This window comes from Macrotis lagotis, chromosome 3, assembly GCF_037893015.1.
Source record: "Macrotis lagotis isolate mMagLag1 chromosome 3, bilby.v1.9.chrom.fasta, whole genome shotgun sequence".
Classification (NCBI taxonomy): domain Eukaryota; kingdom Metazoa; phylum Chordata; class Mammalia; order Peramelemorphia; family Peramelidae; genus Macrotis; species Macrotis lagotis.
This window is the reverse complement of record NC_133660.1, coordinates 40,524,463-40,547,535: the sequence shown is the minus strand read 5'-3', so window position 1 is coordinate 40,547,535 and position 23,073 is coordinate 40,524,463. Positions and strand designations below refer to the sequence as shown.

Genomic DNA, 23,073 nt, shown 5'->3' with positions numbered 1-23,073 from the left:
AAAGGAGATAAGAAAGCTCTCTGAAGAAAACAACTTCTTCAAATGTAGAATGGAGTTAAGGGAAGCTTGTGACTTTATGAGGAATCAAGAAACTTTATGAGGAACCATCTTAAAGAAACAAGAAAACAAATCCAAAAGAATGGAAAAACCAGAAGGAAACATGAAATGTCTCATTTGAAAAACAACTGACCTGGAAAACAGATCCAGAAGATACAATTTAAAAATTATTGGGCTACCTGAAAGTCATGATCAAGAAAAGAGCCCTGATATCCTAAAAGGAAAATTGCCCTGATATCCTAAAAGAAAAAGGCAAAATAGAAATTGAGAGAATCTGCCAATCTCCTCCTGAAAGAGATCCCAAAATAATAACTCCCAGGAATATTACAGCCAAATTCCAAACTCCCAAGTCAAAGAGAAAACATTACAAGCAATCAGAAGGAAACAATTCAAATATTGCAGAGCTGTAGGCAGGATTACCCAGGATTTAGTAGCATCTACATTAAGGGCTCATAGGGTTGGAATATGATATTCTGAAAGACAAAAGAGTTTGTAATACAACCAAGAATCCACTTTCCAGCAAAACTGAACATCCTCTTCCAGGGGAAGAGATGAACCTTCAGTGAAATGGGGGCCTTTCAGATTTTCCTATTAGAATGACCAGAGCTGAACAGAAAGTTTGATCTCTAAGTACAGGACTAGGTAAAACATAGAGAGAGTGGACAAGAAGGGTAAATTATGAGGGACTTAATGATGATGAAATGTGTATATTCCTGCATGGAAAGAAGATATTGATGATACGCATAAGAATCATCTTAAAGCAGCATTAAAAGAAACATATTTAGACAAGGCACAGGAAGGAGCTGAATATGAAGGTAAAATATATTATAAAGATGAAGTCAATGGGTGAAAAAGGAATGTACTGAGATAAAGGGAAAGGAGAGGTAGAATAAGTTAAGATGTTTCATGAAAGAGTCAAGAAAAAGCTTTTCAATGGAGTGGAAGGGGGAAGGGGAGGGGGAATGAGTGAGCCTTCATTCTCAATGGAAATGACTCAGAAAGAAAATAATATACTTAATGGGGTACAGAAATCTATCATATACTATAGGAAAAAGGAGAGGAAGGGGATGGGAGAAAGAGGACAGGGGGAGGAAGGAGGGTAATAGGTGAGGGAAAAGGAGAGGGGAGAGATGGGAGAGAGTAATCAGATACAACATGCTTTTGTGGGGTTTTTGGAAGGTGATGGAGTTGAATGGCCTGCCCAGGACCATGGGGCTGGGTGGTTGCTGGGTTTCTGGGGAAGGCCTTGGGCTTGGGTCCTCCTGGCCCCAGGGTCAGTTCTATCCTCTGCACCATCTGACTGCTCCATAACACACTTTTAAGGAGGGACAAAATGAAAGGAGAGAGAGAATGGAATAAATGGGAATGGGGAGAAATGGATGGAGGAAAATACAATTAGCAATAGTAACCATGGGGAAAAAACTATGGCAACAACTTCTCTGATAGATCTATGATAAAGAATGTGATCAATCCCAGAGAGAGATGATGGAATCCAAACACAGAATGAAGTTCAATTTTTTTTCTTTTTTCTCTCACATTCTTTTTCATGAGTTTTTTCTATTTTTGTGGGGGGGATGGGGGGATTTGTTTACTCATACAACAAGACTATTTTAGTAATGTGCAAATAAATAATTTTTTTTAATTTAGGATAGTTAGCCTAAAGAAGACTTGGAGGAATGTGAATAGCCATCTTGAAGAATTGAAGAGCAATAGAGAGATTACAATCTCTTCTTGGCATCAGAGGACTAAACTAGGCAAAAAAACGGATGAACTCTAAGCTCTAAGCTTTAGAAGAAGTGTCCTAATCCTTAGAGCTATCCAAAAATCAATGGGTTACCTTGGGAGACAATGGAGGCTTTCATACAGAAGATGGATGATAATTTGTTGAGAACAATGTATAAGGGATTCCTGCTATGCCATGGATCAGACTAGATATTCTCTGATGTCTTCTCCAATTCTTTTTATTACTGTAAAGTCATTTTTCAGTCATATCTTATTCTCTGTGACCCCATTTGGGGTTTTCTTGGCAGAGAACTAGAATGGTTTGTCATTTCCTTTTCCATCTCCTGTTCTTAGATTCTGCCTAATACCATTCAATCAATACAGCTTTCAATTCATTCTCACTCTCATTCTCATTCTCTCTCTCTCTCTCTCTCTCTCTCTCTCTCTCTGCCTCTGCCTCTGCCTCTGCCTTTGTCTCTATATCTCTGTCTGTATGTGTGTTTGTTTCTGAGGCTCTCTCTCTCTCTGTCTCTCTCTCTCTCTCTTATTCCCCATTTCCCCTCTCCCCTTTATAGACAGAGGTCTCCCACAGGACCCTACATTTTACTGCAAAGCATGAATGACAACAGTCTAAACAATTCTTTAAAGCTTACAAAACCATTTCAAGAATGCAAGTTAAAAGGAATGGTGACCCTCCCTCACAAATGGAGGATTATTCTCACTCCAGTACAATAAATATCCCTTAGGAACAAAGGTATGACATGGATTTCATAAATAAAGAGTCTTGGACGCAAGCAAGAAAGAATGTGCAGGTCACTCTTAAATCTAGTCTTCCCACTTGCTATTATCAATGAACTGTTATTCATTGTACAGGAAGGTTCCTCTCCCACACACATCCCATCTCTCCTCCTCCTTTCCATTTAGCTTACAAGGGCCATCCGTCTTCCCATGGACACTCCAATATAAATTTAGCCAGGATACTCGAATCCATATCCCAATTTTGGACAAAATTGCTATGGTTCACATTTACACCCACATGAATGGTTTGCATGTCAATTTAATATCTGTCCAAAAAAGCAATTATCATATTCTCAGACCTAGTTCAACACTCTCTCTGAATCAAAATGCCACTCATGAAATTTTCAAATCCATGCCTTGAACAAGGGAGACCTTCTTTAGGTAGTTCTCATTAAAATTCTAAGAAACTAGACAGGGTGGGGACTAGGGGAAGCATTGATTTGGGAATTGAAAATATAGATGGGAATACTGGTTTTACTTGAACAATATTGGGCCCATTATCTTAGATCCCTGAGTCTTAATTCTGTTGTCTATAGATTGAGAGAGGCTGGATTTCTTAAACTGGATAGATTTCAGGGGTTCTATGAACTTGAATGGGGAAAAAATACTTCTTTTCATTAACCTTTACTTTCCTTTGGAAGTCTACATATTTTGTTGCAGGTTTTTAAAAACATTATCTAAGAAAGGATCTGTGATCATCACTAGACTGTCAATGGGGTCCATGACACAAAAAAAAGGTAAAGAATCCTTGAACAAATTGATTTCTGAGGTTCATCCCAGTTCAGAAAATATCTCCTATGACCCTAAAATATTCTCTTGTTTGTCTTATAAATAAATTAAAATCATCAACATTTAAATTATTTTCTTGGAGATAATAAATGTGGGTATGTCTAAAAGTAAATCAGATTTTAAGACATAAACATTCATTTAAGTAAATGCCTTCCAAGGTGAAGGAAAACTCTAGGGCTAACTTAAGGTACAGGGCTATTTTCTAGGGAAACTGAACCTGGAGGAAATATGAACAGACTAAAAAAAGGATAGTGCACAGCTTGACAAGAAAACTAGCATTCATGTCCATGAAAAGCACAGCGTAAGTAATTAATACAGTTTGCTGCCTGGGAAGCATCTTCTAATTCCACAACAAAAGATAAGAAATTTATTAGGTGGCTCGAAACATCTGCTTCTAATACTGAAAAATGGACAAGAATAAAAACTCATTAAAATTCATATTCATTATTTGCAAATAAAGACAAAAAATCTTTTGCCTTTCTCTTGTCTTCCAAATTATTTCAAAATCTGGGGACCCAATAGGAGACTAGAGCATCTGACTCATGTAGGATGTATGAAATTCAGGGGCATGCCAAACCACCTGAGTGCCTAGTTCCTTCCATCTGGCTCTACATGTTGCAAAAAAAAAATGTGCCAGGCTAAGATGCCTTCACAAGGGACACTCCTGGGGCAGAGTCAATAGGGCTAAGGGCAGAAAAAAAAGGAATCATATTCAGTCGACCTGGTCTTCTTCCTTATATATAGTTACATAACCATGACTATTACCCTATTACCATGAAAAATCATGATGATTACATAGTGATGATTTTCTAATTGTGATTTTGAACATTTTCTGCTATTCTGTCATCTTCACTCTCCAGTGAAGAGGGGCAAAGGAAAAATAGGTCTGAGAGCAATTTGGTATTTTCTTTTATTTCATAAATGGGTTATCCTCATTCTAAATAACCTGGTCTAACCACCCACACAGGAAAAAAATTCTCATTATTCAGAGTATGACACTCAGCTGAATGGAGAAACTGGAGATCTCATCCATCAGAATCTTTTTTTTAAAAGATTTTTGCAAGGCAAATGGGGTTAGTGGCTTGCCCAAAGCCACACAGCTAGGTAATTATTAAGTGTCTGAGGCCGGATTTGAACTCAGGTTCACCTGATTCCAGGGCCAGTGCTCTAGCCACCGTGCCACCTAGCTGGCCCTGCGCCACCTAGCTGCCTCCATCAGAATCTTGATATAGAACTCAACAGTCTAAAGAGGTGGAATTGGGGATTACCCAAAGGGCAATGGAAGGGAGTGCTATGCATGATACAAATGAGGAATCCCAAAGGAAAAACAGTATAAAGCAAGTCATCAAAGGAAATGTAGAAAGGAAAACAAAGAGGAGCTGGTCACATGGTGAGAACAAAAGACAACATATTCCCTATCCCCCAACTCTCTGCCAATCAAAGAAAATCAAGAAGAGGCTCAAGAATGGTGGGTAGCGGGGCAGCTAGGTGGCACGGTGGCTAGAGCACTGGCCCTGGAGTCAGGAGTCCCTGAGTTCAAATCCGGCCTCAGACACTTAATAATTACCTAGCTGTGTGGCCTTGGGCAAGCCAAAAAAAAAAAAAAAGAATGGTAGGTAGGCCATGTGGGGCAAACTTAATGGACAACACAACAAAAAGATGTGTGGAATATGTAGATGTAGGTGGCCCAAATGATATTTCTAAATCATGGGTATAAGTTGGTCACTTGTGCTCAAGAAACTTCCATTTCTACTTCTAGAATAAAATAAATTCAATGTTTAAAAGGCTTGTAGAGTCTTTAGACAGCTATCTGCCTTTCTAAGAACATTATTCCCCTTCCCCTATTTTAACTAAATTGGCCTATATTCTATTTCCTGGTACAGTATATTCCATCTCCCACCTTCCTGGGCTTCATTCAGGATTTTTCTTATGCTTGGAATGCACTCCCTCCTCCTCCCTTCTACCTCACATCTCCTTCAAGGCTCAGCTTAGATACCCTTAATTTTCTCCAAGAAGACTATCCAAATCTTCCACCTTCCATGTTGCTAATACCTTCCTCCACAGAATCACCTTGTATTTCATTTTCATATTGCTTTCCTTCAGGACAAGGAATTTTTTTTTAAATTTGTACCCTCAGTGCCTGGCTCATGGTGGTTGATTGAAAAATACTTGCCAAACTGATGAATTAGAAAACAGAGGACCCAGATCAATGAGATCTCAGCTCTACATGAGTTTCCTAATTGGATTAAAAAATCTGATGATTTGGAACAATCCACCAGTCCTTTCTCAAGTTTTCCAACCTATACATATTCATACAGGGCATGCGTTCACAAGGGGGTCAGAAGAAGTGATACTGATACATCAAAAGGTGTCATTGCAGAACTTTAGAATTGATTGTACAGCATGGCAGACACCAGCACAGGATGGTCCTGTATGGGTTATCTTCATCAGAGAGGAGGCTGCACTCTATGAGGAAGGCGGAATGGAAGCAGCTCGAGGGAAACATGACATACATAAATCTGGAGTACCCACCCCAGGTGTTCACATGGACTCTTTGTGCCCAACCTGTGGTAGAGCATTCAGAGCTCATATTGGTCTGATCAGCCACAGTAGGACACGCTGTCATTTGTCTCAAACATAGCGATGGCATTTTGGGCTTCTTTGATAACAAAGGACAAGAAACAACCATCTCCTTTAATCCTTTAATCCACGTCCTAGTGGTCCTTTACCACATCCCTATGATAAAATGAGATCATTTTTGTAAAGTGGTTCTTCCCTTCTCACCAACCATCAAAGTAAGTCAGCTTCTCTTAAAAATCATGCCAATGGAGGGAGGCAGTTAGGTGGCACAGTGGTTAGAGACTAGCCCTAGAGACAGAAGGACTTGAGTTCAAAGCCCACCTCAGACACTTAATAATTGCCTAGCTGTGTGACCTTGGGCAAGTCACTTAACCCCATTGCTTTAAAATAAATAAAAAAAGAAGTACAAAAAATCATGTCTATGTGACTAATATGGAAATCTGTTTTGTCTGACTGTAAATTTATGATCTGTATTAAACTCCTTGCCTTTTCAGTGAAGTGAGAGGGAAGGGAGAGAATTTATAAGTTAAAATTTAGGAAGAATGTTGAAAATTGTATGTCCGTGTAAACTGAGAAAAATAAAATATTAAGTAAATAAAGAAAACCATCTCTGAAAAACCTCATAATTCTGTATTAAATTATCATTGAAATAGGTAGAAAGAATCTCTAGATTCTGACATTTTGACCTAGGAAACTAAGGTCCAGATTTGCATTAGCAAGGATGGATCCTTCTTTTTTATCCCTCCAACTGTCTCACTCTATCTCAGACTGAAAGCAAGAAAAAACTAAACTCTTATTATAAACATATAGTCAAGTAAAACAAATTTCCACAGTAGCCATAAGCAGAAAATCATGACTCAATCTATAATCTGAGTCCATTTTGTTTATCAAGGGAGAATGTTTCAACACAGACAGTTTGGGCAACATGACGGAGCAACACGGCTGGTCATTGTTTTGATCGGAATTTCCAAGCCTAGTTTAATTCTCTTTCCCCAACACCAAGAAGGATGCATCAAATGCTTTCTTCATCCTTGTTTTGGATAGCATACAATTGCCCTTCCTCAGGATTTATGAAACTAGGAAAATCTCCTTTTTAAGTTTATCTAGACATAATGACTACTAAGCTTGATCACTTGCTTTGTTGATATGCCAAATAACCTCATCACTTTCCCTTTAGCATGTAGCCTTCATCCCAGACAGAGTCCTTTGAAAATCAAACATTTAACTACCTCCTCTGCTCTAGGGGAGGTATGAGAGACAAAATCTCTACTCAAGTTGTTTTGTACATAATAAACACATGATACATGTCTGCTGACTTGAATTGAAGGTGGCCCTTTAAATTAGTTTTAAGAATAAACTGTCTATTTCTAGCAAGGATTAAGTTTCAGAGAAAATTTGAACAGAGGCCAGAATGGGGGAAGATGCCTCCCTCCCTCAAGCCTCTTATTAACTCCTGCTGAATCAAGTCTTAATGGGATGGTTCCTTTGTTTTATGTGAAGATAACACGCTGAATTACATTAACTTCCATGTTCAAATGTACAAAAATATATTTTCCAGATAAAACATAAGAGACAGGTCAAAAGACTTTGATTCAAATGCTAACTCCAAACTTTATGATTTAAAACAAGTCTCTTAAATTTTGAGCCTCAGTTTCCTTCTCTGTGAAATACTTGAATGGAGACGGAAAGGGAGACAGAATTTTTTTCTACTTATATCCCCATCAATTAGCACCATGCTTAGTACACAAAATCTTTAATAAATGTTTTTTATTCATTCATTTATAATTGCCATCCCAAGAGAAAGAATTACATAGTACAAAGTTTGACTCCAGATACATTGCTATCAATTGCTAGCTTCTTCTAGGCCTTTAGATGTTACTTTACCCAAAGTTTCAACACCAAAGACCATCTAAACTGTCATTTTTTTTAAATTAGCAGTATCAGCAGAAATGAGCAAAACTTTCCCTAGCATCTCAGCTCAATTTTATTATAGAATGTAAGAATACAAAAGTGACAGTGACCTGCAACACAACTTAATAGAAAAGAGATTTGTTCTGATAGTTATTCATTCTAGTATATCATTAATGGGAACAAATACACCAGACTTCTTGGAAAAAATCTGAATCTAAATCCTGCCTTAGACAGTTACTGAGTAACCCAGGACAAGTCACTTGACTCCCTCAGCCTCAGTTTCCTCATATTTAAAATGGAGGATATAAAAATAGCCCCTACGTCACAGAATTGCTTTGTGTGTGCCATTTCTGTGTGTGTGTGTGTGTGTGTGTGTGTGTGTGTGTGTGTGTGTAGATAGCTAGATAGATGCACAGATGCAGATATATGAAGTACTAGGTGAATGTTATTTGATCCAAATCATCATGGCACTAGATTCACTATGAATAAAGTCCTAGGTGGTAAAATTTCCGAAGTAAAAAACAAGACTTTAGGGTAGCTAGGTGATACAGTAGAGAGAGCACCAGACCTGGAGTCAAGAAGAATCATTTTTATGAGTTCAAACCAAAACCTAGGTATTTACTGTGTGACTCTAGAAAAGTCACTTAATGCTATTTGCCTCAGTTTCCTCATCTGTAAAAAATGGCTAATCACACCAGTATCTTTGCCGAAAACCTCATTAAGAGCTGGACATAGGGCAGCTAGGTGGTGCAGTGGATAGAGCACTGGCCCTGGAGTCAGGAGTACCTGGGTTCAAATCCGGTCTCAGACACTTAATAATTACCTAGCTGTGTGGCCTTGGGCAAGCCACTTAACCCCATTTGCCTTGCAAAAACCTTTAAAAAAAAGAGTTGGACATAACTGAAAAATGAACACCACCACAAAACTTTATGATGTAGTCCCTAAAGTCCTCCAAATCCTGATGAATTCAAAAAGAGTCAATCGATAACCGTTTATTAAGCATCTCACGTCAAATACACAGGTGCCAGGGACACAAAGGCAAGCAAAAGATAGTCCCTGCTATCAAGGAGCTCACAATATAAGGAGCAAAGATGTCCAAACAAGCTATGTGTAGGACAAGTAGGTGATAACAAACAGACAGAAGGTACTAGAATTAAGTGGGATTGGGAAGGCACTAGAATGAGAACAAATGGGAAAAAAATCAATGCATACAGAGGGTGAGCAAACTGTACCCTGATTTGTATCTGACTACAATAGGAGACTCTTAATTCTCCTATGCAATTGAAAGAATACAAGAGGACTACTAAAGAATGTAAAAGAAAAAAATCAGTGAGTTTCATTTCCAGTGGATTACATTCCCTGGGGAAATGAGTGAGAATGTGTCAGGATAGTGGATGGTGTTCAAATAGCAGATGAAAAATATGTATATTAAAACTGATAAGGTCAATTGATTCAGCTACTACCCTTCAGAAATTATTTTACTTATGAAATAAACAGACCAAGTATATTAAAAATGACCTACCAAGAACAATGAGCCCTGGAAGCCACAAGCACCTGTGGGATAAAAACAAAACAAAGAATTAAAAGGTGTGTATTATTTAGCAATAGATACTGCATTAGCACATGATACAGAGAATTAATGGGTTTGACTAGAAACTCTTTCTTCTGGAGTCAGGCCTTCTTACCAGTTCTACTTCCACACATTTTGACCCCTGCTAAAGTGCCATTAAAACTCATTTTTTACATTTTTCAACAAGTTCATTTATAATGGCATGCTATAAATACACTATAAAATTTCCCCTGTATTAATTCAGAGAAGTGCCAAGACTCCAGCTCCCAGCCCACCTTGCCAGCCTCATGTCTTATTACTTATGCACAAAAACACTCCCCAAGAAATCATCAATTTAATAGATCCTCCATCCCCTAAATGTATCATGTGCTTTCCCCACTTTGGTCCCTTCACTAAGACCATTCCCACAGTTTAAAATAGTTTCCTCTCCTTCCAGTTCAAGCATGATTCTCTACTTCCATTTCCCAATAATAGGTCACTGACATTCTCCCCTAAATTGAATCATTTATTGATGATTACAACTTCTTGTGATATCTCATATCATTTCAATATTCCCCATGCATGCCTTCTCTCTGCAACTATAAAATAAGCATCTTGAGAGCCAGGATTGTATCCTCCAAGAATATAAATGGCAAAATGGATGGAGTAAAAATGGACCCGTAGTCAGAAAGACTTCAATTCAAATCCTGTCTTAGATATGAACTGTGTGCATAAGTTACTTTATCTATCTGCTTCAGTTGCCTCATCTGTAATATGGAGAGAATCCCCCCAAAAGAATCTCACACTTAAGAAATATTTTAATCACATTTTACTGGTGTCTTTTGTCTTTACATAGTCACTTCCCATTCACCCACCCCACAGATTGAACCCTTCTTTGTGGCAAAGGAAAACAATCAATTAAAAATATCCCAGCTGCACCTGGGATTATACCTATAATCCCACGTACTAAATAGGTTGGGGCAGATAGATCTCTTGAGCAATGAGAATTGCACGTGGGCACTGTCAATTGGGTATCAGCCTCAATATGGTGAATCCTGGAACCAAGGAGCTAAGATATTGCCTTAGGAAGAGCAAAAGGGTTCAGCTCAGAAACTGAATATATCAGAGCCCCCATGCTAATCGGAAGGAGGAATTTGGCAGGAAAAAACCAAGGCTCAGGTGAGTGACTTGCCCTAGGCAGTAAGAGACAGCTAGGGCACAAACCTAAAGCTTCTGACCACAGAAACCCAACCCAGCAAGTCAAATTACATCCATAACACAACAAAGAAATCTATTATGTACATTCAACTCACACCAGTTATATAAAGTGAAAAGAGAAAGTTATGTCTTCAATATGTACATATTTTCAAAAGAAACAATCATTCATGTACCTACATTTTCCTACCACATTTGCACTACCCTCCTTTGCACTCATCTCCCTTTTCCAATCAATCTCCAAAGAATCACTAAACTAATATTTCTAAAGCACAGTTCTGACCATATCACTCTCCTGTTCTAGAATTCCCAATGGCTTCCTATTGTCCTTAGGATAAAATAAATGTTTTTCTCTTTGGCATTTAAAGACTTCCACAATATGACTCCAACCTCATTACTCATTACTCTCCCTCAAACACTCTATGTTCCAAAGAAAATGGCCAACTTGCTACTCCCTCTATGGGAGATCTCATTGCCTTTGCAGAGACTGTCCTTCGTGTAAGGAATAAACTTTCTCTTTTTCTCCATCTCTTAGAATATCTAGCTTTTTTTCAATGCTCAGCTCAAATTCCACTGCCTACAGGAAGCCTATGCTTATTTCTCCCATTCTCCCTCCATTTGTTAATCTCTCTTTGCAACCCTAGCCAGTGCCTGAACTGGATAAAAGATTTATTGAGTGAATGAGTGACGGTCACCATTGGCCTTATCCTCCTTGGGGAGATGAATGAGGAGATAACTTATAGTATTTACTCAACTATGTACATCTGTTTCATTCCTCCTTCCCCACCCTGCAGGATAATATGGGCTCTTTAAAGATATGAATTGTTTCATTTTTGTCTTTCTATTCTTGGTGCCCACTACAATGGTAGAACATGGTGATTTTTGTCCTTTGTTCTTGAAGACCATGACATCAAAAATGTGATGTCATGACAAGCAAGTGAATTAGATTTGAGTGAGAGGGTGCTGTGCTAGGTCACCATCTTACTTTCTTCTTTGGAGTCAGTGACCAGATATAGATCAGAAAGACTAGAGATGGCCCTGGATGGGAGGCAATCAGTTAAGTGACTTACCCAAGATCACACAGATAATAAATATCAAGTGTCTGAGGCCAAATTTGAACTCAAGTCTGACTACAAGCTGTTGCTCTATCCACTTTGCATGCCAAAGAACATACTTGATAAACACTTGCTGATAGGGGTGGCTAGGTGGCGCAATAGATAGAGTACCAATCCTGGAGTAAGGAGTAGCTGGGTTCAAATCTGGTCTCAGACACAATAATTACCTAGTTGTGTGGCCTTGGGCAAACCGCTTAACCCCACTGCCTTACAAAAACCTAAAAAATAAAATAAAATAAATGCTTGCTGAACAATACCTAAAAACTAATTTCTTCTGCTTCAATAAGTCTTTCAGGATATTACCTAAATCACATAAAATATTTATCATGATTCAAATCAAGATTCAAGCAAGAGGCAAAAAGGAACCTTTCCCCATAGTTTCTAACTTGTTTGTTAACTAACTTGGTTAACACAAAGAATCTCCTGAAGCTCAACAAAAAAAAAATTGTGGGGAAAGGAAGACTGTCTTCCAGCATAAGCTGAGGAGGGGTTTTCAGGCTTAAATTGAAAACTAACTAATCAGAGTGCCTTTGGACCTTGGGAGGGTCTATAGATAGATTCCAGAAGGAGTTGGGACGTATAAGAAGACATAACATTGGTAGATATAGAGAGAATAATGATGGCTGGAGCCAGAACAGCATCCCAACTGAACCTTCCATGCTGAACTCTGCCATTACAGGTTTGGGACAGTATTTTCATTCATTGCAGTTTTTGAATAATAATTAAAGGCAAAAAAAACCCATGGACATTCTCCAAGAACCTTCTGAGATGATGAATAAGATTGGTGATTCCTACTTAGAGACTTTCTCAAGAGTGAAGATCCTCTTATCACCTTATTTATTTGCCCCATTTACTCATCCCTGAAAGATGGATCAAGAGGATACTAGCCATGCTGCTTGTCCACCCAATTCCTAAAACAAAAGACTGTGGCTACTTTTAGACTTGCTATTTCTGTCCCATTTTGTGCTACTTTAAGTCATTCCCAGTATGTTCATGGCAATATATTAACACTCTAATAGTCATTCAAACCTGTAGCGATCCTGTTCACTTGAATGTCAATGGTTAGATTAGAAATGGAGGAAAACACTACAAAGGGATGGGGAGGATTTGAATTTTGTAAGTTTGATTTGTACTTTTCCAAACTAAATTGGTCGAGGGTTCAAATTCATTAAGATTCAAATGCAATATCAAGCAACTGGAGCATCTGGCATCATCGCTTTTTTCATTCACTGATTAATTATGTCATCAAGGCAATAAGCCTTCAATAAGTGCTAAACCCGAAGATACAAATTCAAGCAAAAAGAAAGTCCTGATCTCTGGGAGTTTACATTCTGATGGAAGAAAAATCATAAAAGGAAATTTAGGGGTAGCTGGTTGAGCAGTGGATCAGGAAAGTCTGAGTTTAAATTTGTCCTAAGTCATTTACTAGCTGTGACCCTGGGAAAGTCATTTAATCCAAATTTCCAGGAAGAAGGAAGAAGGAAGGAAGGAGAAGGAGAAGGAGGAGAAGGAGAAGGAGAAGGAAGAGGAGAAGGAGGAGGAGGAGGAGGAGAAAAAGGATGAAGAAGGAGGAGGAGAAGAAGGAGGAGGAGGAGGAGAAGAAGAAGGAAGAGAAGAAGAAGGAGGAGAAGAAGAAGGAAGAGAAGAAGAAGAAGGAAGAGAAGAAGAAGGAGGAGGAGAAGAAGAAGAAGGAAGAGAAGAAGAAGGAGGAGGAGGAGGAGGAGAAGAAGGAGGAGGAGGAGGAGGAGGAGGAGGAGGAGAAGGAGAAGAAGAAGTAGAAGAAGGAGGAGGAGAAGAAGAAGAAGGAGGAGGAGGAGGAGAAGAAAAGAAGGAGAAGAAGAGGAGGAGGGAAAAAAGAAGAAGAAGAAAGAATACAAGACAGCTGGGTGGTGTAGTAGATAAAGTACCTGTCCTGGAGTCAGGAGGACCTGAGTTTAAATTCAAACTCAGATACTTAATAATTGCTGTGTGACCTTGAGCAAGTCACTTAACCCCACTGCCTTAAATAAAATTTAGAAAGAAAAGAAAGAAAAGGAAGAGAAAGAAGAAGAAGAAGGAAGGAGGAGCAGCAGCAGCAGCTGAAGTGGAATATAGAAAGATAGTGGGGGGAAAATACTCAAGATGGGGTATTACAAAAAATGCAGAGAGTTAGGAGTGGAGACTGAGAGGAATGAAGACATGACAGGCTTGGATGCCCTCCTTAAAATGGGGGTCTTGAAAAGAACTAATCAATCAAAAGGAGAGACTGAAGAATGGGGTGAAAAAATTCATTTTATTTCAAGCCAAATTTTGTCTTGGTTTGCTGCTTCTTTCAATGTGTGACCTTGGGCTGCCTCTTAAGCTCACCCAGCCTCAGTTTCTTTCTGAAAAAACAAGGCAGTCAGAGGTTTCTTCCCTATTCCAAAGTATTCTTCATTCCCTTATCTCCTTAACCTTTTTTCCTTGCTTATATTCCTCTACCCATGTGAAGAATGAGGTTGCTTCCTTAGGTTAACTTTTCTTCCTTTGCATGGATTTTTAAGGGAGCTTCAGCTCAGGTGTGGAAGGGAAGGATGGGAGGGAGTTTTTATAGATTTTACATGGAGACATAAATGAGTGCATATTTACACACATACATATTTGTGCCTAATGGTAGCCACCTCTAGGATAAAGAAAGAAAAAAAAGTAGGAAAAATGAAATTTACATAACTTTATTATATATTTAAAAGGTATATCAAGTTGTACACAATAGATTTTCAGTTCCATGTGCAACCATCTTTCTTTTTTATTATACTGTTATGGAAATGCTTGTTTTTTTATAAATTAAAAATAAAATGAAAATTTTATAAAACTTTTTACTGAGTAAAATGAGAAATGAGACTTCCTTAACAGAAAAGGAGGCTGAGAGCTGCAAAAAGAGGGCTTTGTTAACGATAGTCAAAGCAGAAAATTCAAGTGCTATTACCCTAAGAAAACGCCCTTCCATGAGTCATTCAGTCTATACTTTACACATGAAGTAGTAATCTCACTTGCTTCTCTGAGATTGACCACATTCTGTTGACAAGCTTTCTTTCTCATTCAAAGTTTTCCTTCAATGTAACATTCATATTTATGCATGAAAAGCCCCATCCTAATAGTGGCTCATGAGCCAACTGAGATACCAATACAAAAGTAACCTCCCACTCCATTTCAGGCAACTCTGATATTACTCATCAAATAGCAAAAAATTAGCTTGAATAGGTAATATAGCTATCCACACTTTTTTTCAAAGCAATTTTGCTTCTGAGTCTTCAATTGAGCTAAAAAGAAATATTAAACCATGAAATTGATATTTAAACCTATTTTAACAGGTGGGGAAGCAGTTCCTAAGATCATAGATTTGGAGCTAGAAGAAAACCCAGTGATCAATCAGAGAGGTAACTTGCATATGGTCAAAAAAGTGAGAATTAACAGAATAATTTGAGAACAATATTCTAATCCCTCATCTCCATGCAGGGTAAAATAAAAATTTTTTCTTAAAAGTTAGTGAGGGCACTGAGGTGGTGAAGTGAATAGAGCACTGACCATGAAGTCAGGAGGACCTGAGTTCAAATCCAATCTCGACACTTAATAATTGCCTAGCTGTGTGATCTTGAGCAAGTCACTTAACACCATTACCTTAAATAAATTAAAAAAATTTTTTTTAAAAGATAGGTGGCGTAGTGGATAAAGCACCAGCCCTGGAGTCAGGGGTACCTGGGTTCAAATCCAGTCTCAGACACTTAATAATTACCTAGCTGTGTGGCCTGGGCAAGCCACTGAACCCCGTTTGCCTTCCAAAAACCTTAAAAAAAAGATATTGAAATCATTTTCAAGACTTGATTGACTCTAGGGACTCAAAATTCAGTCATTGACAACACTTCTTGGTCACTTGAGTACAAAAAAAGACATGAAGATCTCCAAGCACTTTTTTTTTAAGTTTATACAAGGCAGTGGGGTTCAGTGACTTGCCCAAGGTCACACAGCTAGGCAATTATTATTGTGTCTCATACTGGATTTGAGCTCAGGTCCTCCTGACTCCAAGGCTGGTGCTCTATCCACTGTGCCACCTAGCTGCCTCCCCCAAGCATGTTTTTTGATACTTGGTGAGTAGACTATGATGAGGCAACTCAAGGGAAAATCTTTCAGCTTAATCAACTCAGAGATGTCCTTGTAACCTATCCCTATTGAATATTCTCCTGCTAAAGCTAAGTAAATCTCCTTTTGCTACTGTTGAATGACCTAAAAGTACCTCTTTTTGTTTTAATATGAAAACTAAACTACCTGTACTCTTATCTGAGACAAGCCCAGAGACCGAACACAGAGGCAAGACTCAAATCCAGACTTTGACTCCAAATTTGATATTTTTTCCACTGGATTATGTCAATGGCCTGTCAAAAATCATGTGAGGAATAGACAATTTCTGTCTAGAACCTCAGTCAGCACTTCAGCTAAAGCTATCTCCTTGATGTCAACTGGTCATGCTTTTAACTCCACAACTCAGACTTTTTGGTCTCAAGGCTCCTTAAAAAATATTGAGGATCTCCCCCAACAAAGAGGTTTGTTGGTGGGGGTTACATCTACCAACACTTATATTAAAAATTTAAATGTCTTAATATAATGAAAATAGCTTTGATCTCATGGAGACTTTAAAATGTCTTAATATAATGAAAATAGCTTTGATCTCATGGAGACTTGAAAAAGGTCTCAGGAACCTCAGAGTCCTCAGATCTTGATTGAGAACTGCTATTTATCCTAAGGGCCACAGGAATCTGAAGACAATCATCTCCCCTTCCTTTTCTCTTAGGGCAAGGAAACAGAAGAGTGAGTTTCTCAATAAAGTGTCAAAGGAATTTGACAAATCAGGTTTACCAATGGAATCCTACTTATAAGATAGCATTAATTATTCAAATCCTAATACTAAATTAGTTTAGCAATCTAGAATAGTATAAAAGGACATTGATTAAATATTTCCTTTTAGAAATCCACTATTTTCTTTAAAATGAAAATAAAATTCAGAATGAGAGACTTGCAATTACTTATAAATTTCAATGCTATAGAAGGATTAGTGTAATTTTTATGCTGCAATTAAGCTTAATGCAACAGAATAGAGTATCACTATAAAGTACAAAAATTACATTGTCCTTTTTAAAGTAGCCCACAGGGTTATTTGTAAAACTTGAAGAAGCTTTTAATTCTATTTTTAATCTTGATATTTTTATATTTTTATTCTTAACCTTGTTCTTGTAGGGCTTAGGAAGGCAGGGAGGAAGGGAAGTTTAAATCCAAACAAAAGGAAATTCAGGACCTATTCTGAAGACAAGGGGCAGTGATAAGAATTTAATTGATTTTGCTCAGGATTACAAGTGATTAGATGTCTTCTGTCTTTGCCTTAGAGAGCAAAAAAATCCCATAGGACTACTGAGGGAAAGTTATAGGGGGAGAGAATTCAGTTCAAGAAAAGAAAAATATTGTAACAATCAATACTGACTAATTTATATCTCCCAACACAGGTGTCACTATTAGGCCCATTTATATTCAAAAGAAATAAGCTCCCAAAAATGGCTTTCTCGGGGTCACAAATGGACTGCCCTAGTAAGTAGTGGGAGTTTCCCATCCATGGAAGTCTCTGAGTGGAGATGATGCCATTGTCAAACCCTAGATTCTTGTTTCAGACACAGTGATACTGATTTCTAAGCTCCTTAAACCTTTACAATTTTATCATTCTGTGTTTCTCAGATGAATTCATTCCTAGTATTCATTTCTCTCCCAGATATAATAGGTTTTCAAAGAATCTTGTGGAAAAGAAATTTAATTCTACAAGAGCCCAGAGACCTATCAGTCCTGAAAAGATTGTTTCTACATAAAATATCACACATTAACTACTTAATGTTGTTGGGCTGGGGTTTTATGGGGTACTATATGATGAGAGAGAGAGAGAGAGAGAGAGAGAGAGAGAGAGAGAGATGTAAACTTAGAGACTTTGAAAATCTGGTTTTAAATGGATTTCCATCACTTATTACCATGCAATTCTGAGCAAGTCAGTAGCCTCAGTTTCCCCACCTGTAAAATGGGGGGGGGGGAACAATACTTTCACAATACATTCTACATCTTTGCTAATAATAGCTAACATTAGGGGGCAGCTAGGTGGCACAGTGGATAGTGCACCGGCCCTGGAGTCAGGAGGATCTGAGTTCAAATTCAGCCTCAGACACTTAATAATTGCCTAGCTGTGACCCTATTGCCATAAAATAAAATAATCTAGAAATAATAGCTAACATTTATATAGAACTTATGCTATATCCATAGAACATAACATTTATAACAACATGTGTCATTTTAAAATCACATATTGTGCTCATTTGACCTCACAGTCATCCTGGGAGGTAGGTGCCTTAATGATATCGCTGTAGCCGAAAAAGAGAAAACCAAGCAAAGTGAGGAGTACAAGACTTACAGATGGAAACCACCTTGGAGATCAATTAGTCCAACCTCATCGTTTTACAGTTAATTAAGAATCACCATTCACCCCTCTAAGAAACCTTCTAAGGTTTTAAAAGCATTCGTAATAACCTTGAATGATAGTTAACACAGATATGACTTGCCCCTATTTTACAGATGAGGAAATGAATGGAAGTCTGTGGAAGTGTCAGAATCCTGTGTTTCTACCAGTAATCAGTTAGTCAATAAACATTATTAAAAACTTGACCTTTAGGGGTGGCTAGGTGGAGCAGTGGATAGAGTACTGGCCCTGGAGTCAGGAGGACCTGGGTTCAAATCAGACCTTAGACACTTAATAATGACCTAGCTGTGTGGCCTTGGGCAAGCCACTTAGCCCCAATGCCTTGCAAAAACGTAAAAAGAAATCAAGGCAAAACCTTGACCTTTGGGGAGGCACAAACAGGCAAAAAACAATTCCTTCCCTCATGGAGAGCACAACCTAATGGGAGAAGCTAAACACAGAATAAACTGGAAATAATCAAAAGAATTTTTTTTTCCTTTTGTAGGTGATTGAGGGTAAATGACTTGCCCAGAATCACCCAGTGATAGCTTTGAACTCAGTCCCTCCGGATTCCAGAGCTGGTCAAGCTATTCACTAAGCCTCTTCATGCCTCCAAGAAGGCACTAGAAGGAAGGGAGATTGGGAAAGTTTTCCTGTAGGAAGGGCTTTTCGCTGGGCCTTGGGAGCCCGGGTGGGCAAGGGGAAGGCAACATCTAAACCACAAGGGTCTTCCTCCGTCTGGTGGAACTCGAAGTCAGCAGTGAGAGCAAGAACCAAAGCCACACTCTGTTCCCATATCTTTTGTGGTGACACTTTCCTCGTTGGAGAGCTTTCTGGGCCTTAGAGAACGGCCCCACTCCTCGGCGGGATGTTTGAGGGAATGGGAAAAGCGACCTGAAGAAACTAAAGGGAGTCTCTGAGCCAGAGCCCCGAGGGGAGTAAAGATGGAGGCGGCTTCTCCCAAACACAGGCAGGATTTGCATTCCACAGACAGTCACCTAAGCTAGGACTGGGGGGGAGGGGAGGAGGAGGGGGAGGAGGGAATGGGGGAGTTCCCTGCCGGGAGAATCCGGGCTGGGGAAATGCCGCCCCTTCAGCACCCCTTCAGGGAAGACTTCTAGACTGAGTGGGTGTGTCTACAATAGCAGGTCTGGGGATAATTTCTCTAAATCATTGTTAGAATGTAAAAGCGGGGGGGGGGGGGGGGGGGGATGCGGTCTTCGCGATGCCCCCAGATCCCAATAAATGCTCCCAATCAATGCTAATGTCCTGACCGACATTGCCTCTCCAGGCGCAGGCAACCCTGCTCTTGGGCATCAGTTTCTTCACCTGTAAAGTGGGGGGAGGAGGAGTGCGTGAAATCTGACAGCGGATCTGAGATGTGAAGGGGGGCTCGAGTCCCGTTCCTCGGGGCTCTGGCTCTTGATGGGGCCTGGGTCATGGGGGGCCCGAGGGAAAGCCTGCAGGCCGGCTCCCCGAGTAAGCCAAAGGTGGCCCAGGCCCCCTTCTCTAGGGCCATTCAAAGGCTGCGGGGGGGGGGGGGGGGTAGCTCCCTGCCCCCCGGTCCGCCTCTCCCGGGGCTGCAGTTTCCAGCCTCCAAGGGGCCGCCCTGCTCCGAGGGAGGCGGCGCGCGGGAGCGGGGTGCGGGGGATTTGAACCCAGTTCCTCCTGACTGCAGAGCGCCCGGGGGGGCTCTTCACCTCTCGGGGCCGGAGCTCACGGTCGGGAGGACCCGGAGGCCCCGCCGCGGGGGGAGCCCCGGCAGGTGAGCGCCGGGTGAAGGGGAGCCGCGGGCGGAGGCGCCCCGGGGCTGGCTCCCCTCCCCCTCCCCGAGCCCCCCGGCTGAGTCTGCGGCTGGCCCCCCACGGCGGCTCGGGCAGGCTTGCCCCGGCGGGGGGGGGGGGGGCTGCCTTCGCTATCTCGGGGCTCCCGCCCGGGGCTGGGCTCTGCCGGCCGCCCCCGGGCTGGGGGCGCCGCCTGCTCCCGGGCCGGTGGCACAGGTTTCTCACTGCCCCGGACTCGCGCCTGAGCTCCCGGAGAACGGGGCCCCCGAGCCTGCTCCCCGGGGGTCCGCGGGGCGCCCGGGCCCGCGCGCAGTGGGCGCCGTCCGGGGACCGGAGCAGCGGGGCCAGCCCTCGAGCCGCCCCGTCCGGAGGCGCAGCCCGGGGTCCTGACAGCCGCCCCGGGGGCCCGCCCGCGCCGCCCTCTGCCCCCGCATTCGGGTCGGGGACCCCCACTCACCTCCGGGGCGCGCGGGGGGCGGGCCAGCCCAGCCCGCCAGGGCCAGGGACACGCCGAGCCACGCGCGCAGGTAGTCCATGCCGGCGGGCCCTGCGGGGCCGTGCGGTGCGGAGCCGTGCGGGGTGCCCGCAGCCTGAGGCGGACGCCGGCGGCCGGGCCGGGAGGCGCCAGGCTGCCAGGGACGCCCCGCGCCGCCCGAGCCCCGCTGCCCGCTGGCCGCTGCCGCCGCCGCCGGACCCGAGCCCGCGCCGCCGGCCCGCCCCGCTGCGGCCGAGCTTTTGAAACTTCGCTTGACACCCTGCGTGGGCGCGACGTAGAGGGGCGGGGCGGGGCGGGGCGGGGCCAGCCCACCGCCCGCCCACCGCCCGCGCGGGCTCCGGCACCGCCGTGGGGGGGGGCGCTGCCAACCCGCCCCGGACCCCCGGCCCCGGCCCCGCGGCCGCACTCGGGGAGACTGCCCGCGGGGGGCAGCGCCGCCGAGGCGGCCGGGCCGGGGCCCAGCTCCGGCTCCCGGGCTGGGAGGCGGCCTGTCCCGCCCTCCTGCTCCTCCTCCCGCCGCTGCTGCCCCCGGCTCCCTCCCCCTCCTCTCCCCTTCTTCCTTCTCCATCCTCCTCCTCCTCTTTCCCCTCTCTCCTGCCCCCACCCCGTGTGAAAATGGACTGAGGACTCAGAGAGCTTCGGCCAAGCTTCAGGGTCACGTGGGGGGCAGGATGGGGGTGCTGAGAACCCGCAATCCGATCCCCTTACTCATTCTGTAGCTTGGCCTCGCCTTGCCCTGAGATTGAAGTCCAGCTCGTCCCACCGAGGAAGCCAGAGGGCATGTTCCTTACTATGAAGCCCACCGCTGTCCTGGCAGAACAGCAACAAGGCACAGGTCTTGGGCTCTTGGCCTGCGCCCCACGAGACAGGGCCTTAGAGGGGTTTGGGGGTGAAAGTCTACGGAAAGGCACCTGCCGCCTCCCTGCCGCTGCTGCTCTCGCTCCTGCCCAGAGTGTGTTTTTGCAACTGCCCTGTGCTTCTCCCCTTTGTTTGGCTGCGATACTAGCGAAATCCTAACGCTTAATCTGCCTCGAAACAACTTCCTTGCTCAGATTCAATTTTACCAACCAAGATTATAAAAAAAGTTGACTTTTTATTGTTAAACCAGTTAATGAAAATTCATCTTTTATTTCATCTGAGAAAAAAAAATGCTAGCAGAATAGGAGGTTGTCCCAAGAAGAAATCTGGCGTTAGCATAAACATTCTTTTAAGAAATGGAATATTTGGTCAGAGGCAATCTGAGCCACTTTTCTTCCTTTTTGTAAGGTTAAGTGACTTGCCCAAGTTCACACAGCTAGTACGTATCAAGTGTTCGAGGCTGGATTTGAACTCCTGACTCCAGGGCCAGTGCTCAATCCACCGCCACCTAGCTGCTGCCCCTGAGCCACTGATTTTCAGAGGGCTTAATCCCATGCCACTGCTGAATTCTGGCTGTTCTCTTAATTATGTCAAATGAGAGATCTGAGCTTAATTATTTTATGTAATTGAAGTTGGAGACTCAGAATGACTTCTGATTGGCCTAAACCCTAGAGCATAGGCTTATTGTAGATTTCTGCTAATTAGCAATCAACTTGCCTATAATGCTTTAAGCATTTTTAGTAATGTTATAGACTAAGCTAGTAAGTAAATCAACTCCATACTGACTAGCTGTCCAACTTTATTTTATAACTATTGACAAATCCTGAGAAGGTTTATCACTTCTGACTGATTCAAATGCTACTTGGAAATGTTCATTTTAAAAATTATGTAATCTGTATCTCTAGCTGTCCCGGCCATGTAAAGTAGCTATACTTTCTAATCAACTCTTCCTAGGTTGAGCAATTTCTATATTCTAATTGGAGTAAGGATTAGGAAATGGAGGGGGATGAATATTCGGGTTCTATACTTGTATATGGGCCACTGCTGGCTCAATGAATAGAATGCTGCACAGAGTCAGGAAGACCTGAGTTCAAATCCAATCTCAAACACTTACAAAATGCTTACAAAATTCTCAACCCTATTTGCCTCAGTTCCTCATCTGTAAAATTGGCTAGAAAAGGAAATGGCAAACCACTCCAATATCCTTGCCAAGAAAACCCCAAATGGTGTCATGAAGAATCAGACACAACTAAAATGACTAAATCAGCAACAGCATTTTTTTTATATAATAGTGATTCAAGGGATTTTATATACAAAAATCATTTCCTTTCATTACTTGGGGCAATATGGTTCTGTGAAAAGAATAATGAATTTGGAGGACCAGATTCTACTCTACTTAACCTCTCTGTCACTGAGAGACAACTTTATATGCAATATTCTCTGGGGATTGATTTCAGCTCCCACTGGCCTTGATGATTTCTGCCCCCCCCCCCAAGGGGTAGCTACTGCTACTACAGGGGTAACCTGTTAGGCGACTATCTTCCTAACACTAATTCACAAGCCTCCACTGGTGTTCATCTCTTTAAGAATCAGCCATAATACTCCATTTTTTTTAGGAAAGGCATTTGATGCAATGGTATTTTACAGATGAGAAGATCAAAGCAATCCATAGTCATATGAAAAATTGCTCTAAATCATTA

The 23,073-nt window shown here is 41.9% G+C and overlaps 1 protein-coding gene across 1 annotated transcript in view; it reads right to left on the bottom strand.

Moving 5' to 3' along the window:
- The window catches only part of FRAS1 (Fraser extracellular matrix complex subunit 1), a 502,816-nt gene extending 481,519 nt beyond the window's left edge, over window positions 1-21,297 (bottom strand). Inside the window, exons 1-3 of the mRNA XM_074231550.1 lie at window positions 21,224-21,297; window positions 20,477-20,991; window positions 9,380-9,411 (exon numbers count right to left, since the gene is read on the bottom strand). Coding sequence (XP_074087651.1) covers window positions 9,380-9,411; window positions 20,477-20,991; window positions 21,224-21,297 — 621 coding nt within the window. The remainder of the gene's footprint in view (window positions 1-9,379; window positions 9,412-20,476; window positions 20,992-21,223) is intronic.
- Window positions 21,298-23,073: the final 1,776 nt, after the last annotated feature.